This window comes from Mustela putorius, unplaced genomic scaffold (genome assembly GCF_011764305.1).
Source record: "Mustela putorius furo isolate JIRA1106 unplaced genomic scaffold, ASM1176430v1.1 tig00000578_pilon_pilon_pilon, whole genome shotgun sequence".
NCBI lineage: Eukaryota > Metazoa > Chordata > Mammalia > Carnivora > Mustelidae > Mustela > Mustela putorius.
The window spans coordinates 3,601,655-3,621,389 of record NW_025421422.1 but is presented as its reverse complement, the minus strand read 5'-3'; the positions used below and the strand labels follow the sequence as shown (position 1 = coordinate 3,621,389).

The window sequence follows — 19,735 nt, the reverse complement described above, 5'->3', positions numbered from 1 at the left end:
ATGCAAGATCTTATTTTTGAAGGGGAGAGTAGCTTGCCACATACAACCTGGGCAGCCGGGGGCCCTAAATGGCCCTGGGCGAAACCTCCAGTGGCAGAAAGCCAGTGTCCTCCTGCCTTTAGCACCTCCATCCCGTCTCAATATTAGCTCAGTCAGTTTCTTCAGGAACAGACTTCAGGCATCAGCGGGAACAGCTAGCCTCCCCCAGATGCAGCTGAGTGCTCTGCTTCCAGATGTGAACGATACTGGCATGTCTCAGCAAACAAACTCGAACCAAATGGGTCCCAGCCTTTTTTCTTTTTTTTTTTTTTTAAAGATTTTATTTATTTATCTGACAGACAGAGATCACAAGTAGGCAGAGAGGCAGGCAGAGAGAGAGAGAGAGAGAGAGAGAGAAGCAGGCTCCCTGTGGAGCAGAGAGCCCGATGTGGGGCTCGATCCCAGGACCCTGAGATCATGACCCGAGCCGAAGGCAGCGGCCCAACCCACTGAGCCACCCAGGCGCCCCAAATGGGTCCCAGCCTTGAATCAGACTCCACTGGACTGACACCCAGAAAAGCAGAAGAGATTATTATATTTCATCAGTTCTAAGGGGAACATTTTAATCTTTCAGACTGGACTGTGTCTGTCCATCGGTGCATGTCACTGTTTAGTTGGAAGTATTTTTCTCCTCAGTGATATGCACAGTGATGTTGCATCACATGACTGATGGCATCTGGGAGTCTATGAGGTACAATTACTAAGGCAATCCTAGCAGTCAGGTCCTATTGGACCCTAGGCTGTGTGTGTGTGTGTGTATATATATATATATATATATATCCATTAATCTCTTCTCTTCCGTAAAATATAAGTTCCATGGGAGAAGAATTTCCATCTGTGGGACCTTGGGCAAGCTACTGAACTTTTATGAACCTCTGTTGTCTCCTCAGGCAAATAAGGAAACAGTACCTGCTTCACGGTATTATAATGAAGGGAGAGAATGCACCGAAAGCAAATAGTACAATGCCCTAAAAACATTTACGGGCTCAGAGGAAGGTTGCAGAGGAAGACCAATCCCACATCTCATTTCTCCTTTCTGTGCCTAGAAGCTGAAAGGGGCCCAAGAGGCCCGCTGGGCAGTCTCTGTAATCTACTATTGATTCCAACCTCTCTGATCATTTATTTGGTTCTGTTAATTCAGTACGTTGAATTCTGGGGGCAGCACACGCTCTGAAGCTTCTGTCAGTGCCACACTGACACACAGCACACAGTCCACTTCACATCCTTCTGGAGCTCATGAGAGCTTGCTGGAAAACCAGCCACACGGCCTATGACAAATAACTTAATGTGGCAATAATGACTGAGCAGGTTTGTACCTTCCTTTGCAGGGCTGGGGGGTGGGGGAGGTCATTGGAGCGGGCTACTGTCAGGGGCCTCTGCCGGTCAGCAAGACCAGGGCCTCTAGAGGCTGGAGCTTCTCCGAATGCCAACCTCCTCATTCCTCCTAAAGGAAGGGGAGCCAGAGAAGGCAGCTTCTGGATGGCTGCAGAAGGGGCCAGTTTCATGATAATCAGAGCCACTGGGCCCACCCTGTTCACATGCTTTTAGAGCATGAAATGGGACCCATTATCATGACCTGTCTTTTTTTTTTTTTTAAAGATTTTATTTATTTATTTGACAGAGAGAAATCACAAGTAGAAAGAGAGGCAGGCAGAGAGAGAGAGAGAGAGAGGGAAGCAGGTTCCCTGCTGAGCAGAGAGCCCGATGTGGGACTCGATCCCAGGACCCTGAGATCATGACCTGAGCCGAAGGCAGCGGCTTAACCCACTGAGCCACCCAGGCGCCCTTTGAAAGGAATTCTGGCTACTGAAAACAGAGAAATAAAAATTGTGGCAAACCTGGGTTTGAGTTCTCAATTTGGCTCTTATTCACCTGGACGGATTATTTTCATCTTTTGAACCACACACAGTTTTCTTATCAACAGGGCTGTTCTGAGTATCAAATAATATAAAATAAATAAAAGCACCCAGCTTCCAGGCTAGCACACAGCAAGCACTCAACGGACAGCAGTTATTTTGATTATAATTAATTCATCGTACTGCACCTTTGTGTGAGGCCCAGTGCTATCTTCTAGATGTTATTTCCAGTACCAAAGATGATGCTTGGTACAGAACTGACTTTAAAGCAAATTATTTCCATCTGATACCTCTGGTATAGGCACTGCACTAAAAAAAACATCATTTTATCTGCCACACAGCAGACACTCCATAAAAATGTGCTAAATGAGTGCTTACCATATAAAAGTATTCTATTTTTTAACCATATAAAATCCACCATTTTAACAATTTTAAAAACGTATAGTTCAGTGGTATGTGTTATAGGCTCCATGAGGTATAACCACGGACATCCAGTTCTGGCCTCTGTTCATCACCCCAACAAGAAAACCCGTACCCACTAAGCAATAATTTCCCATCCCTCCCTTCTCCTCAGCCCTTGATGATCATTAATCTGTTTTCTGTCTGTATGGATTTGCCTATTCTGGACATTTCCTATAAATGGACTCATAAAATACGTGGCCTGCGTGTCTGGTTTCTGTCACTTAGCGTCATGTTTTCAAGGTTCAACCTTGTTGTAGCATGCATCATTATTTCATTGCTTTTTGTGGCTGAATAATATTCCATTGTACAGATATAACACATTTTGCCGATCCTTTCTTCCATCGATGGACTTTTGGGTTGGTGCCACTTTGGGGGCTATTACGAACAGTGTTGCTGTGAAGGTTCCTATACAAGTTTCTGTGGGAACATATGTTTTCAATTCTCTTGGGTCTGTATCTAGGAGTGGAATTGCTGGGTCATAAGGTAATTCTGCTTCACGTTTGAGAAACTGCCAGACTGTTTTCCAGAGCAGCTGTACCATTTAACATTTCCACTAGCAAATGTATGAGGGATCCAATTCCTCCATATGCTCACCAACATCTATTCTCCAGTCAAAAAAATTAACACTATGTTCTGTTTAAAGTAGAAAAACAGGTAGCGAACCCACACACCCTGCTTTCCTTTTCTTTACTGTCTAATCCCATGGCTTGTTGGCCGTGTGAGCCCTGGCAAGATATCTATCCTCTTCATGTCCTAGAACTCTCTTCTGTACAATGACAGTGATGATAATAATGCCTTCCTCAGATGGCTGCCAACAGGGCCTAATTTGTATAGATTGATAATTTATTTTAAGCCTTAATACACTTAATACACACTCAATGTTTTATTCCTTTCTTTTTTTCACTTAGGAGTAGACCAGGCAAATTTTAAGCTCCGCAAATATACTCTCCTGGGCTAGGGTGTCAAGGCAGAGGATCTTATAATAATAGACTTTGGAAGCGAAAACTTAAATAGAAGTGCAGGGCGTATTATCTACCAACCTTTCTTAAGCATCAGGCAAGTCTTAGTCTTTAGCTTAAATAGAGGTACTCAACTGAGCATTTGTCTTGACATAACAGAATATACAGGGAGCCACTGGCAGTCTCCAGCAGGCACACTCACCCAAAAGACCAACAGTTGACCACATGAGTTCTACTTGCCAATCCTTCCCCTGTCCTCTGCCCAAACAACACACTTCTGACGACATTTAAGCCATAACCTGCGAAAGGCTTAGGCTTTACAGCCACTGTATGTAGTAGCTGAAGTGTGTCCTCCAAAGGAGACGTGTTCCATGCCTGGTAGTTGTGAATGTGACCTTATTTAGAAATAGTGTCTTTATAGATGTCAACAAGTTAAATGAGGCCACACTAGATGAGAGTGGGCCCTAAATCTAATGACTAGAGTCCTTACAAGAAGATACAGAGAGACACAGAGGCACTGATGGACAGAGGGACAATGGCCATGTGAAGGAGGAGGCAGAGATTGCAGTGATGCAACTCCAAGCCAAGGAATGCCAAGGACTGACAGCAATGGCCAGAGGCTCGAACGAAGCAAAGTCTTCTTCCCTGGGGCCTTCAGAAGGAGCATGGATGGATGCTTCAGTGGAGCACTGACAACACCTCAATTTTGAACTTCTAGCCTCCCAAACTACGACAGAATACATTTCTGTTGCTTTAATGCTCCTGGCTTGTGATCATTTGTTATGAGAGCCCTAGGAAACTAACAAAGCATATGATATTTCTGCATGAAACTGGGCCACTTGGTCAGGTTGAGATGTCAAGAGTATATCTACTGTGTCCCAGTGACTAACAAAGACCTATGGACTCTGTAGTATATCTTAGTAACCTCAAGTCTTTCCTTTTGTCTGTCTCACTTGTGACAATCTACTTTCTACTCTTTCTACCAAAATCTGGTGCTATACTGGTACTATGGCTCTCCCAAAGTTTTACCATCACTGAGTGGGATGCAGGGGGTGGTGGTTATGAGGACGGATCAGATAGGCCAGTGATAAGAACACGGTGCAGGAGAGGTCAAGGCCCCAGATCCATACCCCATCTGCAGTGCACCCAGCCCCTAGCCAGCATCTCACAGATATGGTGGTCAGAGAGGAGGCTGGAAGCGTATGCTCTCTTCTCAGCTGCAAAACTAAATGCCAAGGAAAACATTAAAGGGCTTGGAAGTCAATTAAAACAAGAGAACCTTAAGGCTAATACTGAAGAGCTATACCAGTGTCTGTTAAGTTGCAGAGGTCGTCTTTTCTAGGCTGCCTAAGTATCCTGTGACAGGCCTCATCTCTTCAGAGCACATGGCACAACTAAATGCCTATCCTTCCTTCTGGAGGACAGGGCCCGAGTCTGCTAGGTCAGTGTTGCATCCCCAGGGTCTGGTCAGGGCCTGGCCTGCAGGAGGTGCTTGATAAGTATTGCTACATGAATGAATGAATGGGAGAGAGGAAGGCTGGTCCGGTTGTTTCTCTGGCACAAGTGTTCCTGGGTCTTGGGCAGCAACGGGCACAGGGCATACTCACTGTCAAAGAGGATGATCCTGCCGTCGCCGCCACAGGGCTGGGTGTGATCCCCGAAGCAGACGCTGTTGCACTCGGTGCTGGCTGCCTCCCCGTACTTCCAGTAATCAGGATTATTTCCACAGAAGCAAGCATAGCCGGACTCCATCCCGGCAAACTGTCATAGCAGAGAAACAGCACTGGGTAAGTGTCAGTCTGGGGTGTCAGCTGCCCTGAAGGAGCTTGGCAGGGTCAGCCCCCAGTTGGGTCCCTCTTCCTGGGGTTTCTGCCTTGCTCCCCTCCCTGGATGCTCGTTACACACTATCAGTAACCATGTTTCCCCTTCCGGCGAGCATACCTTTTACTGCCTGCACCTCTCTGTGTTTAAGTGAGTTTGAAGGCAGGCACTGGGGGGAAACCCACTAACTTGAAACATTAATAACATCGGCTCCACGTTTTATTGAATGTTTACTGTGTTCCAGGCGGTAGGTGCTTTATGGCTAGTCCCCACCACAAACTCATTACAGGCCCCATTAAAATTTTTCATTTTATTTATTACCATATGGTAGAACTATTTATATGGTATATAGTTCTATGCACTTCAACCCATGTTGACAACCACCCCTACGATCAGCCTGCAGCTCAGGCACATGGCCCCAATAACCTTCCTATCCTGAACCTGCTTTATAGTTCCCCCTCCATAAATAAACCTTCGCAACTACCTATCGCTTTGCTGTGACTACGGTTTTGTTTTTTCAAAAATATCACATGCTAAGACTGAATGTTTATGTTCCCTCAAAAGTCGTATGTTGAAATCTTAACTCCTAGTGTGAGGGCATGTGGACATGGAGCCTCTGGTGAATTAGGGCACTAGAACAGAGTCCTCATGAGTGGGATTAGTGCTCTGACAGAGGAGACCCCAGAGAGCTCCCTGGGCCCCTCTCTCACATGAGGACACAGCAAGATGGACATCTATGAACTAGGAGACATGCTCTCATTAAACACCCAATCTGCCAACAACCTTAATCTTATACTTCTCGCCTCCAGAACTGTGAGAAATAAACGTTTATTGACCCGATCTATGGTAAGTTTGTTACTGCAGGCAGAATGGACGAAGGCATCATTTAAATGGAATGATATAGCATGTAAGCTTTTGAGACTGGCTTTCCACTTAGTGCAATGTCTTTGAGATTTATCCAAAGTGGTGCATAGATCAATAGTTCACTTGTTTTTATGGCTGAGTAGTAAGTCCATTGCACAGATATACCACTATTTGTTAATCCACTGGGTTGTTTCTAGTTATTTATGATTATGGATAGAGTTGCTATAAACATTGGTGTATAGTTTTGTGTGTGCATAAGCTTTCATTTCTCCAGAGTAAATAACTGGGAATGGGGATGCTGGGTTATAAGGTAAGTTTATGGTTATAAGAAACCACCAAACTGTTTTCCAGTGACTGTACCATTTTACATTCAAAACAATGTATGAGTCCCAGGTGTTCCATATCCTTGTCAACACACATTATTGTCAGTATATTTTATTTTAGCCATTCTAAGAGGTATGTAGTGGTATCTCATGATCGGTTTCATTTGCATTACCCTAGTGGTTAATGATACCGAATGTCTCCTCATGTGCTTATTTGTCATCTGTTTAACCTCTTTGGTGAAGTATCAAGTCATTTGCCCATTTTTTAAATTTTGAGGTATTTTTAAAAAGAGTTTATTTGTTTATTAGAGAGAGAGTGAGAGAGAGCGTGAGAGGGGAGAAACAGACTCCCTGCAGAGCTGGAAGCCTGCTGTGGACTTGATTGGGGACTCTGGGATCATGACTTGAGCCGAAGGCAGTCACTTAACCAACTGAGCCACCCAGGTGCCCCATTTTTCAAATTAAAAAAAAATTTTTTTTTTAACTACTGAGTTTTTAGTTTTTGTATGCAATCTGCAAGTAAGTCCTTTGTTGCATATGCGATTGCAAATATCCTCTTCTAGGCTATGGCCTGTCTTTTCATTCTTTTTTTTTTTTTTTTTTTAAGATTTTATTTATTTATTTGACAGACAGAGATCACAAGTAGGGAGAGAGGCAGGCAGAGAGAGAGGAGGAAGCAGGCTCCCTGCCGAGCAGAGAGCCTGATGTGGGGCTCGATCCCAGAACCCTGAATCATGACCTGAGCCGAAGGCAGAGGCTTTAACCCACTGAGCCACCCAGGCACCCCCTGTCTTTTCATTCTTTAAAAAAATGTCTTTCAGAGAGCAAAAGTTTTAAATTTTGATGAAGTTCATTTACTATTTCTTTTATGGATCATGCTTTTGATATTACTTACACCTAAGTACTTTCTATGTAAACCCAGGTATACCTTGGTCACAAAGATTTTCTCCCATTCTTGTCCTCTAAAAGTTTTATAGTTTTACATTCTAGTTAGACCCAAGATCCATTTTGAGTTGTGCATGTAGTCTTTTGTGTTTGATTTCTTCCAATTAGCATAATGTTTTGGCCATTCATCCATGTTGTTGTGTTTATCAGTACGTTTTACTGTATCTTCTTCCTGTTGCTGAGTTGTGTTCAAAACTATGGATGTGGGGGGACCTGGGTGGCTTCAGCCCAGGTCATGATCTTGGAGTCCTGGGATCCAGCCCTACATCAGGCTCCTTGCTCAGCGGGAGTCTGCTTCTCCCTCGCCAGCAACCCCTGCTTGTGCTCGCACTCTCTCTCTCTGTCAAATAAATAAATAAAATCTTTGAAAAAAAAAAGCGTGTCTATAGCACAATGTATTTATTTTTTCATCAGTTAATGGACACTGAGTTATTTACAGTTTGGGACTATTCTTTTTTTTATTTTTAAAGATTTTATTTATTTGACAGAGAGAGATCACAAGTAGGCAGAGAGGCAGGCAGAGAGAGAGAGAGGAGGAAGCAGGCTCCCTGCCGAGCAGAGAGCCTGATGCGGGACTTGATCCCAGGACCCTGAGATCATGACCCGAGCCGAAGGCAGCGGCTTAACCCACTAAGCCACCCAGGCGCCCAGTTTAGGATTATTCTGAATAATGCTGCTATGAATACACGCGCATACATTTTTGTGCGAACATACATTTTCAAATCTCTTAGGTATATATGCAAGAGTGGAATTGCTGGCTTAAAAGGTTACGTTTAACTTTTTGAGAAACTGCCATACTGTTTTCCACGGCAGCTGTCTTAGCTGGTCCGTAGCACTATTTTACATTTCTACCAGCAAAGGATGAGGATTCCAATTTCTCCACATCTTCACCAATGCTTATTTTATCTTTAAAAAAATTTTTTTTTTTACCTATAGCCATGGGTTATTTATTGTTGTGGTTTCTCATTATGGTTTTGATTTGCGTTTCCCTCAAGACTAATAATATAAGCATATTTCCATGTGCTTATTGGCCATTTGTGTATCTTTTATAGAGAAATGTCTATTCAACCCATTGGCCTATTTTTTACTTCAGTTGTCCTTTTATTGTCAAGTTGTAAGAGATCTTTATAGATTCTGGACATTAAATCCTTATTCAGATATAGGATTCATAAATATTTTCTCCTATTCTGTGAGTTATTTTTTCATTTTCTTCGTAGTGTCCCTGACACACAAAAGTTGAAAATTTATTTACTGGGTTGATGGGTAGTAAGTTTTGGCCCACGTACCACTGTTTGCTAACCCTGATATATGCAATTATTCTTATGCCAATACCACTCTCTTGATTACTATAGCTTTACGGAAAGTCTTGAGATCAAGCAGGATGAGTCCTCCAGAGTTGATCTTTTTCAGAATTATTTTGGTTATTCTAGGTTCTCTGCTTTTCCATGTAACATTTAAGGATCCACTTAACAATTTAAAAAAAACAACTATCATTTTTTGATTGGGATTGCATTGAATCCATACATCAATCTGGGAAAAGCTGACATTTTAACAATATGAAGTCTTCCAATACATGAACAATGTCTGCATTTTAAAAAAAGATTTATTTATTTGAGAGCGAAAGAGAGAGAGAGTGAGTGGTGGGGAGGGACAGAGAGAGAGAGAGAGAAAATCTCCAGTAGACTCCCTGGTGAGTGAGGAGCCAGACGACCCCAAGATCATGACCTGAACCAAAATCAAGAGCTGGACACTTAACTGACTGAGCCACCCAGGCACCCCACAATGTCTGTATTTCTACTTATTTAGATCTTAATTTTCTCTTGCGATGTTATACATTATTTGGGATATAGGTCCCAAATATGGGATATCCTTTGTTAATTCTGAGATTATTTATGCTGCTGTAAATGGAATTTTAAAATTTTATTTTCCAATTGTTCACTGCTAGTATGTAGAAATGCAACTGATTTTGTATATGACCTTATAACATGCAACCCTGATAAATTTACTTATTATTTTTTAATAGCTTTTATGTAGAATTGTCTACATACCTGACCATGTTGTCCATAAATTAAGAAAAAAATTTTCTCCTTTCCAACCTACATGGCTTTCTTTTTCTTGCTTTATTTCATTAGCGAGGATCTCAAGTACAGTGCTGAATAGAAGAGGTGAGATTGGGCATCATTGTTTGTGCCTAATTTTAAGCAGAAAGAACTGAACTTTCCACTATTGAATAAATATGACATTAGCTTTAGATTTTTTGATAGTTGCTCTTTCTTTTTAAAGATTTATTTTATTTATTTTAGAGGGGGAGAGGGACAGAAGGAGATAGATGGAATCCTACGCAGGTGCGTATATGAGCAGTGGGGAGGGGTAGAGGGGAAGGAAGAGGAAGGCTCCCTTTTGAGCTCCATCTCCTGAGATGGAGCCTGGGACCATGGGACCATGGACCCAGGACCCTGGGACCATGACCTGAGCCAAAGGGGAACGCTTAGCCATCTGAGCCACCCACGTGCTACCATTTTTTGTTTTAAAGCTCAAATTATGTTAGAGTTGGACAGTGGAGACCCTTCCAGTTGGTTCCTGTGTCCTTTTGGCAGCCCTCACCATTCCTTACTTTATTGTACAACATGCTTCAGGCTCTTCTTGCACTTTCTTAGGACGGAGCCCTAATTCTTATATAATGAAGAACAATATCTAGGGTTGCCTGGGGGGGCTCAGTCAGTTAGGCATCTGCCTTCAGCTCAGGTCATGATCCCAGGGTCCTGGGATCGAGTCCAGCGTCAGGTTCCCTCCCTCGCTGAGCAGGGAGCCTGCTTCTCCCTCTCCCTCTGCCCCTCCCCTTGCTTGTGCTCTCTCTCTCACTGTCTCTCTCTGTCAAACAAATACAATCTTAAAAAAAAAAAAAAAGTAAAAAAAGAACAATACCTAGAAACCAAGATCTGAGCACTAAGTGTACTCTGTGGAACCACTGTGTCACTGTTCCCAGGTACTCTCAGTGGACAGAGATAAGAAAAAAGAATTTCACGGACCTACAAACATGTTTATATGTATTTCCGTATCTGTCTCTCTATATATCAAAACCATATACTATACTAATAACTTCAATCCCTGCCTGATACTATAGGCTTCACTTCTCCAACAGTGAGAAATCTGGCTCCCATTATCCTCAGTATATTTACTTATATGCTCTGCAAGCAACCAATCAGTCCATCAGGTTGGGCCACCAGCCTCACAAAGCCCCTGACCTTGCAGGCTATTCTCCTTGCTTGGGGCTGATTAATGGCTTTTTCACTGAATCATTAAGGAAGGACAAAAAAAAAAAGGAAGGAAAAAGGAAGGAGGGAAGGAAGGATAGAGCAAACAATAGGATTATTGAACCTTAATAATCAAGCTTTGCGCAGTGGCAGTATCGTAGCCAATGAGGTTTATCCGAGGCGCGATTATTGCTAATTGAACCTTAATAATCAAGGAGTAAATTGCAAATGGAGGAAAGGAAAGCAAGAAAAGAAAGTATTTTGTCCAGGCTAGGGCCCCTAATGTAGTAAGGAAATAACCACTGACTTGGCCTACTCCCAGATCCCCTGGGAAGCCAGAGATGTCCCTGCTCATAACGCTCAAGGGTACAAGGAAATACATAATTCTGTCAGAGGTCAAATAGGGATACAGATATTGGGGGATTTTCCTCTTTTCTCTCCCCATCCTGAATGCCAAGCCCTGCTCTTCTTCCAGTTCCTCCTTGGCAGAAAAACAGTTCCATGGTTTGACAGATTTAAAAAAAGGATATATATTTTTAAGTTATCTCGGCAGATTGCATTTACATCTTCATGATTTTCTATAGATATAGATAGAGCCATAGAATCATTACCTTGAACCTCTGACTCCGACAAAAACTGATGCAGGTTTGTATGGTAAGTTTGTTTGACGTTTTACTGGCGCCGGTTAGAGGAGGTGGGTTTCCATGATCCTTGTAGCAGCCAAGGTTTCCAGGCACTGGAGGAAAAAGAAAAAAGAATTTCACAACATCTGGCTGTGAAACACCAAGACGAAACAGTGATTTGTGCCAGGTACTTTCATCTCAGCTAATATTTCTACTCTTAAGGTATACATCAATAACAAGCAACAAGCTTTAAAAATGGAAGTCCTCTGGCCAATGCCATATTTCTGTTTTCTTCTGAAGAGTATGTGTGGCCCAAGGTCCACCTTTAACTAATCTGTTCGGTATTAATAGAATTGAGCATTAAAGAGAACTAGGAATAATTTCCTCAAAATAGAGAAGCTGCAATATATAAATTATGTTTCAGAGTTGCTGGAGGGCAGGAAAAGCCCTAGGAAGCCTTTCATCCCATGCCTGTGCATCCCCCCCCACTAGTTGTTATTGTTTTTAAGACTTATTTATTTATTTTAGGGAAAAGGGGGGGGAGAGAGTGTGTGAGTGGTGGGAGGGGCGAAGGGAGAGGGAGATGTAGATGTAATAAGATAGTAAGTGTCATTTTAAGTAACCAAGTTCTAGGGTCATTTGTGGTATAGTAATGGAGAATTACTACATCTACATATTACATACTACATACATGTTGAATGAAGGAATGAGCTGATTGTTGGCCATGGACAAATCAACCTCTCTGGACCTTAGTTTTCCATTTCTGTTATTAATTTATGAATCACTTCACTATCAGATGAAGCCCTTTCCCCTACTTTATCTGCTTGGCTCCTCACAGTTTATGTAACTGAAGATATTATTAATAAGACATGAATGAGGCTTTTCCTAGAAGCACTTCTAGGTCAGCTAAGAATTATACATTATTCAATTCCAAATGAGCCATACAGACCCCCAGAAAGCATTTCTCCTTTGTGTTTAAGACTAGAAAACAGAGGGGCACCAGGTGGCTCAGGTGGGTTAAGCGTCTGCTTGGGTCGTGATCCCAGGGTTCTGGGATTCAGCCTGGCTTGAGGCTCCCTGCTCAGTGGGGAGTCTGCTTCTCTCTCTCCATCTGTCTCTCCCCCAGCTTGTGGTCTCTCTCTCTTTCTCTCTCTCTCAAGTAAGTGAATAAAATCTTAAACAAAACAAAACAAAACAAAACAGGGGTGCCTGGCTGGCTCAGTCAGTTGAATGTGTGACTCTTGATCTCAGGGTTGGGAGTTCGAGCCCCACCCTGGGTGTAGTGATTACTTAAAAACAAAATTTTAAAAAAGAAGACTAGAAAACAGCATGGTCCAATTTAACAAACTTTACATCCACATTAGCCTGTTGGCAGGTAAAAATATATGTGTGTCTCTGTGTGTAATTGCTGCCACCATCTAACATCTAACCAGTTCCTGTTAAATCAGCAGGAAGTACCACTGCTAACTCAAAGAGTCACCCTTCCCCCTCCAGCCAAGCGGTTACCCTTCTCCCTTGCGTCACACATGGTTCAAATATAACAAATGTGGCTCACCACACAAATGTTAAAATGCATCTTTTGGAAACAAACCAGATCTCTATAGTGGCGAATGTAAACAGAAAAACTCTAGGCAGTAGGAGGCTGGTGTTCAGTGGGAGCCTGGCTTGGGAATGGCTGGGTTTTAGAGTTTAAACAAATGCAGTGAGTTAAGCATCTCTAGTCAGGGGCACATCCCACAAGCCGAGTTTGTTAAAGGGACCTTACGCACGGAAACCCGAACCATGCATTCAATGGTTCTTAATGAGAACTACTCAATCATCATCACCCTGGTCATTTACTCTGATTTTTGTCTCATTTATCCTATTATGATCAGAAGTAAGCATGTTATTGTGGATTAGTTTACAGAATGCCCAAGGCACATAATCATAAATGTTAAGATTAGATATCAACAAGGTTATGGGTTGTACTAATGCAGCTGGAACTTATAAGCGTTATTCACAATTTGGTGAGCAAATCCAGGCAGCTCATGTTCCAGTGGGGTAGTGGGGTAGGTCTCGACGCTGCAGCACCATCCATCTGATATCAATGGCCTGAGGTATCGTGCCTGTCTGGCCTGAGTCAGTTGCTTGCCAGACACCATCGAGTCTACCTCCTAAGATACTGCAGATGTTTGTCTGTGTCTCTGTCTCTACACTGCCATGTCCCTTCCCACTGAGACTACTGCCCTGGCCTGCTAGTCCATCTCCCTATTTCCAGGAGCACGCTACACTAATCTAGTTAGTACACTGCAACCAGAATAATCTTTACTGTTCCAGGCAGAAGGAAGGGCAAAGGCCTAAGGCTAAAATGAGGTTGGCCTCTGCAGGAACAAAAAGAAGTGAGGATAACCAACGACAGAGAGAGGGGAAAGTAGTAGGAGCTGGAGGGATAGGCAAGGGTCCTGCTTGCAACCCTCCAAGTCCCTCAGGATGAAGTAAGTCCCAGCTCTCTCACATGGTATACAAGGCCCTGCCCGATCTGTGCTGCTCGCTCCACTTCCCCTCCCCTTCAGCATGACCTCTCTCTCTATAGCTCAGCTCATGTTCTAGATGAAAGCCAAATTAAGTGATAGTGTATTTGCGAGTTTCCCCACGACACATTGCTCTCCCAACTTCTGTGCATACTCTTTTCTTTGCTTGGAATACTCTCTCTGCTTAACATTGTTGCTTAAGCACTATTTCCCCTGGGGAAGCACCCCGCCCCCCAAATAAGGTCGTATGTCCCTGTTGTGGGCCTGTAGCAGCCTCAATCCTAAACACCTGCGCATGTGTCTCTCTCCCCAACAAACCATGTATGACTTAAGGGTAAGACTGTATCTTCCACACACTGTTGAATTCCCAGGGCCTGGTACGGTCCCAATCACAGAGCCGGTGCCTTAAAACTGAATCCCAGATGCCCGGGCCTGTTCTACACCACCTGCTGGAATCACAGAGTAAGTGGGTGAAGGTAATTCTTCAGTAGCAGTGAAGGAACAGAGCCAGGGGGGAAGTAAAAGGCAGAGCTGACCTGCGTGACAACACCCACTTAAAGTTAGTGAGCGCAGGGTCTGAATCCTGCCTGCATACTGTCCTCTCTGACTCTTCGAATTACCCCTCATGATAACTGAGTTTTCCAGAAAGGTTAACTTGAAAACTTAAAGTTTTATCCTCATCATTTAGGACAGAACCTTTCTAAAACATATTAGCTATTTCTTTTTTTTGTTGTTTAAACTTAACTCAGTTTAACCCATTTTATTTTTTAATTTTTAAAAAAGATTTTATTTATTTATTTATTTGGGAGAGAGGGAGGGAGAAACAGACTCCCCGCTGAGCAGGCAGCCTGATATGGGGCTCGATCCCAGGACCCGGGATCATGACCTGAGCTGAAGGCCACCACTTAACTGACTGAGCCACCCAGACACCCCTCAGTCTAACCTACTTTACGTTTCTCTTGGTGGCTTGAGGTTGTCAAATGTCCTTTACCCAGGCTGGTGTGCTTTTTTTACGTGCTCATGTCTGGCTTCAATAGTCAAGTCTGGGGGCGCCTGGGTGGCTCAGTGGGTTAAGCCGCTGCCTTCGGCTCAGGTCATGATCTCAGGGTCCTGGGATCGAGTCCCGCATCAGGCTCTCTGCTCGGCAGGGAGCCTGCTTCCTCCTCTCCCTCTCTCTGCCTGCCTCTCTGCCTACTTGTGATCTCTCTCTGTCAAATAAATAAATAAAATCTTTAAAAAAAAAAAAAAAAAAGAAAAAAAAATAGTCAAGTCTGTGCCCTTGGTTACCGCCGAGGCTGCTGACCATTCAGAACATTGGAACTGGAAGGAATCTCAGGGAACCTCTACTTTGTGCTCCTGTCTGTGTGTGTACCTTTGTCTTTATGTGCTGCTGCTTGGGCTTACAACAACACTGCCATGCTTATTAGAGTTGTGTGAAAAACAGAAACAGTTTCTAAAGGGGGAGATCTAGGCTCCCCACTTTCCGGCCATCACGCCACAGCTCAAGAGTTGTTTTGCACGCTCCCACCCCAGGACACAGTGCTCCACGGACGGGCGCTGGCACTACTGCCATCGGCTCAAGAGCAGTGAGCGCCCTACAGCAGCCCTGAATGTGTGGCTCCCGAGTCCGACAGACCATAGCGTGAGTTCTGGCCCCGGCTTCATCAACAGTGGAACGAGGATCGACAGGGCCCCAAAGCGTTCTTTGGAGCATTGAAATGAGATAATGTAAATAAAGTAAAGACCACGAGGCCTGGAAGGATAACATGTGCCAAATAAACAGTGTTCATTGTCATTACAGTTGATCCTTGAACAACACGGGTTTGAAACACACGTGTCTATTTATGCGTGGATTTTTTACAGGATAGGACTGTGCATGTATTTCCTCTTCCTTACGATTTTCATAATAACACTGTCTTTTTTCTAGCTTACTCTATTGTAAGAATACAGTATATAATACACATAACGTACAAAATCTGAGTTAACTGACCGCTCATGTGATCAGTAAGGCTTCTGGTTGACACCAGCCTCTTATTAGTTAAGTTCTTGGGGAGTCAACAGTTATGTGCGGATGTCTGACTGGGCAGGGGGTCAGTGCCCCTAACCCCTGTGTTGTTGAAGGGCCAAGTGTATATATAAATAGGGCTTTCATCGTTCACCACACAGACAGAAACCACTTGCTCAGTAACAGAAAACTAAAATAGCATTGAGTTAAAAGGCAAAATCAAAGGCAGCCACCTCAACAAACTGGGTTTCATTCCAGATATGAAAACATTGATCTCTTACAGCTGGTGAGCACACAGTACACTTTCCCATAAGCATCTCACGTGGAAATCAAAGCCCTCTGAGGGAGGTGGTATGGACGGGGTTATTCTATGTGACAGAGAAGAAATCATGGACTGGTGCCGTTGTGGGCCTTCCATGGGGGCAGAGAAGATGGAACCAGAGGGCACAAGCAAGCTCTGGGGTGGTAGAGACTCACTCTGTGGTTTTGTTCCTTTTGCTCATGGGGCCGGTCTGGTGAACTGAATGGAAGTCAGATTAAAGACTGACTTCTCAAACACATCAGCCCCTCCACACTCGGTGTGCCACGAGGCCAGCCCCTCAGACAGTGGCCAGCCTCTGAGGGGTGCCACTGCCCTCTGACTCGCGCTGGAAAGTGTGGCTCAAAGTCTCGCCGGAGAAGACACATCATGCAGTCTTCAAAAGCGTTACTGGCCAACTGAGTGCATTTCCAGACCGTGTCCCACCCTTTGCTCTTCCCAGAAGTGGGGAGGAAGAGTCAATTTGAAAAAGGATATTTGTTCTCAAATTCCTTTTTACTTTCAAGACCACTTTAAAGTCCTGTGGCTTGGTCATGCATTTTTCCTTTTACCAAAGAGGCTTCATCACTTTCAATTCTTTAAAAATCCTCTTAAAATACAAGCAGACCCCTTGCTTATCATAGTTGGTGCTTTAAGACGAGTGACAGTAATCAGCAACATTCTCTTCAGATGTTCAGAGGTCTTGCCAGAGATAAAAGTTTCAGAGGTGGCTGAGGGGAGATGGTCCTCTATTCAGATTAATCTGCAAACTACTGTTCTTTTGCATCATAAGGAACAGCTGGGAAGCATCCAGGCAGCTGACTAGCCACCTTTACATTTGGACTAAACTGTGGTTCATTGTGAAGGTGCTGTGTACACCTCCATGGGAGCCCCCATGGCCAACAACCCTTTTCTAAGGGCCATCATCTTCTTAGAGCATCAACTGCTGGTTGGGAACAGGCCAAAGGATTCCATCCTCTGACTGACTTCTGTGAGGCCCATGAGATTCTCTCTCCCAGAAAGCTGAACTGGGACTTCAGTTAATGAATTGTGAGTGCTGGACTTACAGGGGTCTTGTCAAGTGGGGGTTAAGGCAACCAGCCATATTTGGGCCACCTGAATTGAGAAGTGAGCTTATTCTTCTGCTCCATAAAGAGGAAGAAGAATGGATGCCATCCTGAGACAGAGGCAGAGGTGGGAGACCATGTGGCCCCAGAGAGAGATGGCAAGAGTAGGTACTTTCTTCCCAGGTTCTTGGGACACAGGAACGGGATGTTCTGCAATACAGTCCTAATGCTCTTCCAATAAATTCTTTTCATTCAAGTTAATTTGAGTGAATTCCATTCCTGGCAATCAGACAACTCCTGACAAAGATAGAAAGCATGCCCATTATGGCAAAAGCTCAATTTGAATACAAATCTTCAGATGGCAATTTATTTAAGAAGTCCTGACTGTTACTATGTTTTCTGTTCCAGTGCTCTGACCAGATCTGGGATATCTGTTTAAGAAACTAGAAGCAAAGTTCTTATCTTGCATTTTGGAAAACTTCCCTGGCTCTGTAGGACTCCTTTTACTTTGTCTTTTTTTTTTTTTTTTTAAGATTTTATTTATTTGCCAGAGACAGAGAGAGAGGGTACACACAAGCAGGTAGAGAGGCAGGCAGAGGCAGCGAGAGAAGCAGGCTCCCTGCCAAGCAAGGAGCCCGATGCGGGACTCGATCCCAGGACCCTGGGATCATGACCTGAGCCAAAGGCAGCGGCTCAACCAACTGAGCCACCCAGGCATCCCTCCTTTTACTTTGTCTTATAAGTAAAATCTGCTTCTTCAGACATGAAGAAATGAAATGCAGTGACTCTGCTTGTTTTAAGTCATTTAACCTTGTGTGGAGACCATCTTTTGCCCCTGGAACCTCAAGCTGGTGTCTCAGTAGCTGATTTCTTCCCTCCATGGGAGCAAGAATGGAGTTCACCTGAGATGATGCTATTGGTGTCCTACCAGAGGACCAATCATTTCAAATATGTCCTTCAGAGAATCAATGGTTAAGTGTAGACTCATATATTCTCTCAGCCACGAGCTGTGACCACAAGCACATTGCCCTCCGTCCTAGCCACTTACAACTTCCATTCCAGATTGGCAGCTGCCATCTTGGTCCAAGTCCTATCCCAATATGGACCCACCATACTTCTTTAACTTTATTTCTAAACATCAGCTTTCCTTTGTCAGTCGCACTGATTCTACGAGCAGCACTACTCATGTCTGAATCCCCTATGAGCTCGTCCATATAAAAAAGTGAACACAGACTTTTCTTCCCCTGTGAAATTTTACCTTTAGGGGAAGGTAGTAAGAGATCCTAAGGATCCTGACCCCCATATGGCCCTGATGTATCACAGTGGTAGTTTTCTTTTGGTGGGAGTTCCTTCTCTGAAATTTAATTTCTGGTGATTTAATGTGTTAGTCTCCAAAGGAGGCTCTAATAATCTTGCCCCTCCCCATACATGTGGGCCACCACCTACTTTAAGAGTTGGCATCAGGGTGCCTGGGTGGCTCAGTGGGTTAAGCCGCTGCCTTCGGCTCAGGTCATGATCTCAGGGTCCTGGGATCAAGTCCCGCATCGGGCTCTCTGCTCAGCAGGGAGTCTGCTTCCTCCTCTCTCTCTCTCTGCCTGCCTCTCTGCCTACTTGTGATCTCTCTCTGTCAAATAAATAAATAAAATCTTTAAAAAAAAAAAAAAAAAGAGTTGGCATCAATTTCCTTTGCCCTTGAATCTGGGCTGGCCTTGTGACTTGCTTTGATCAACAGAACGTGGTAGACTTCTGAGTTCATGCCTTCAGAGGACTGGCAGCTTCTGCTTCCTCTCTCTTGGAAGCTAGCCAGCCACTATGTGAGTGGCCTGAGTACACTGTTAGAAAGAGCAGTTACCCAAGTAGAGGCCTGAAGCCGTGTTGGATGTCCTAGCCCCAGCAGAGCCCCCAGGGGAATGCAGCCACCTGACTGAGCCCTGATGAGAGCAGCAGAAGAACCATCGAGCTGAACCTCAGCCAACCCACAGGAGTAGGAGAAATGGTAAGCCATTGTTGCCTTAGGCCACAAGGGTTTGGGGCGGCTTGTTATACAGCAACAGAGAACTGAAACACCTTACTCGACAAAAGGTCAGTCCAAGTTCAGGAGGAATGATACAGCGAGGTCTCTAGGAAAAAGAGCTCAGTTTATTGACTTGAACTTTTGTTTTTCGGGGACACCACGAATATCCCAGGCAAGGAACTGCAGAGTTGTCTTTGACTCTTCTTGCTGTTTCATCCCTATATATTCTACTTGTCATCAAGTTCTGTCTTCTTCCTAAAGGTATCTCGGATTTAACCCTTCCTGTCTTATCTCACTGCTGCCATCACAGCTCAGACCCTGATCCACTGGATTTAGAAATCTGCACCAATCCTTTCCTCCTGGACTTCCTTCCTCGGACCCATTCTGTAAGTGGGCCCTGGGCTCATCTTCCTAAACTAGGACTTTCTGGCCAACTCTGGCTTTCGAGGTTTCAAGGCCTCATCTGGTCCCTCCTTGTCCACTCCTCTACTTGGCAATGTGGTCCCCAGCCCACGCACACAACCCCAGGCCCTTCGTCCAAGTCCCTGTCAGGCTGTTACCTGACCTGCTATGCTCTGATCCATCCAGCCCCATCTACCTCTCTCTATAATGACTCCAACCTCCACAACTGCACCGAGAGCTCTCTCATCTGCAGAAACTCACAGCTCTCCACCTCCTAATTCAATCATATTTAT

The 19,735-nt window shown here is 44.1% G+C and overlaps 1 protein-coding gene and 1 pseudogene across 2 annotated transcripts in view; one reads left to right on the top strand and one right to left on the bottom strand.

Moving 5' to 3' along the window:
* The window catches only part of KREMEN1 (kringle containing transmembrane protein 1), a 64,917-nt gene that overhangs the window by 11,470 nt on the left and 33,712 nt on the right, over positions 1-19,735 (bottom strand). For both annotated transcript variants that reach the window (XM_045081498.1, XM_045081500.1), the window contains exons 4-5: positions 11,135-11,259; positions 4,924-5,077 (exon numbers count right to left, since the gene is read on the bottom strand). In XM_045081498.1, coding sequence (XP_044937433.1) covers positions 4,924-5,077; positions 11,135-11,259 — 279 coding nt within the window. The remainder of the gene's footprint in view (positions 1-4,923; positions 5,078-11,134; positions 11,260-19,735) is intronic.
* LOC123392454 lies at positions 10,659-10,741 on the top strand (annotated as a pseudogene).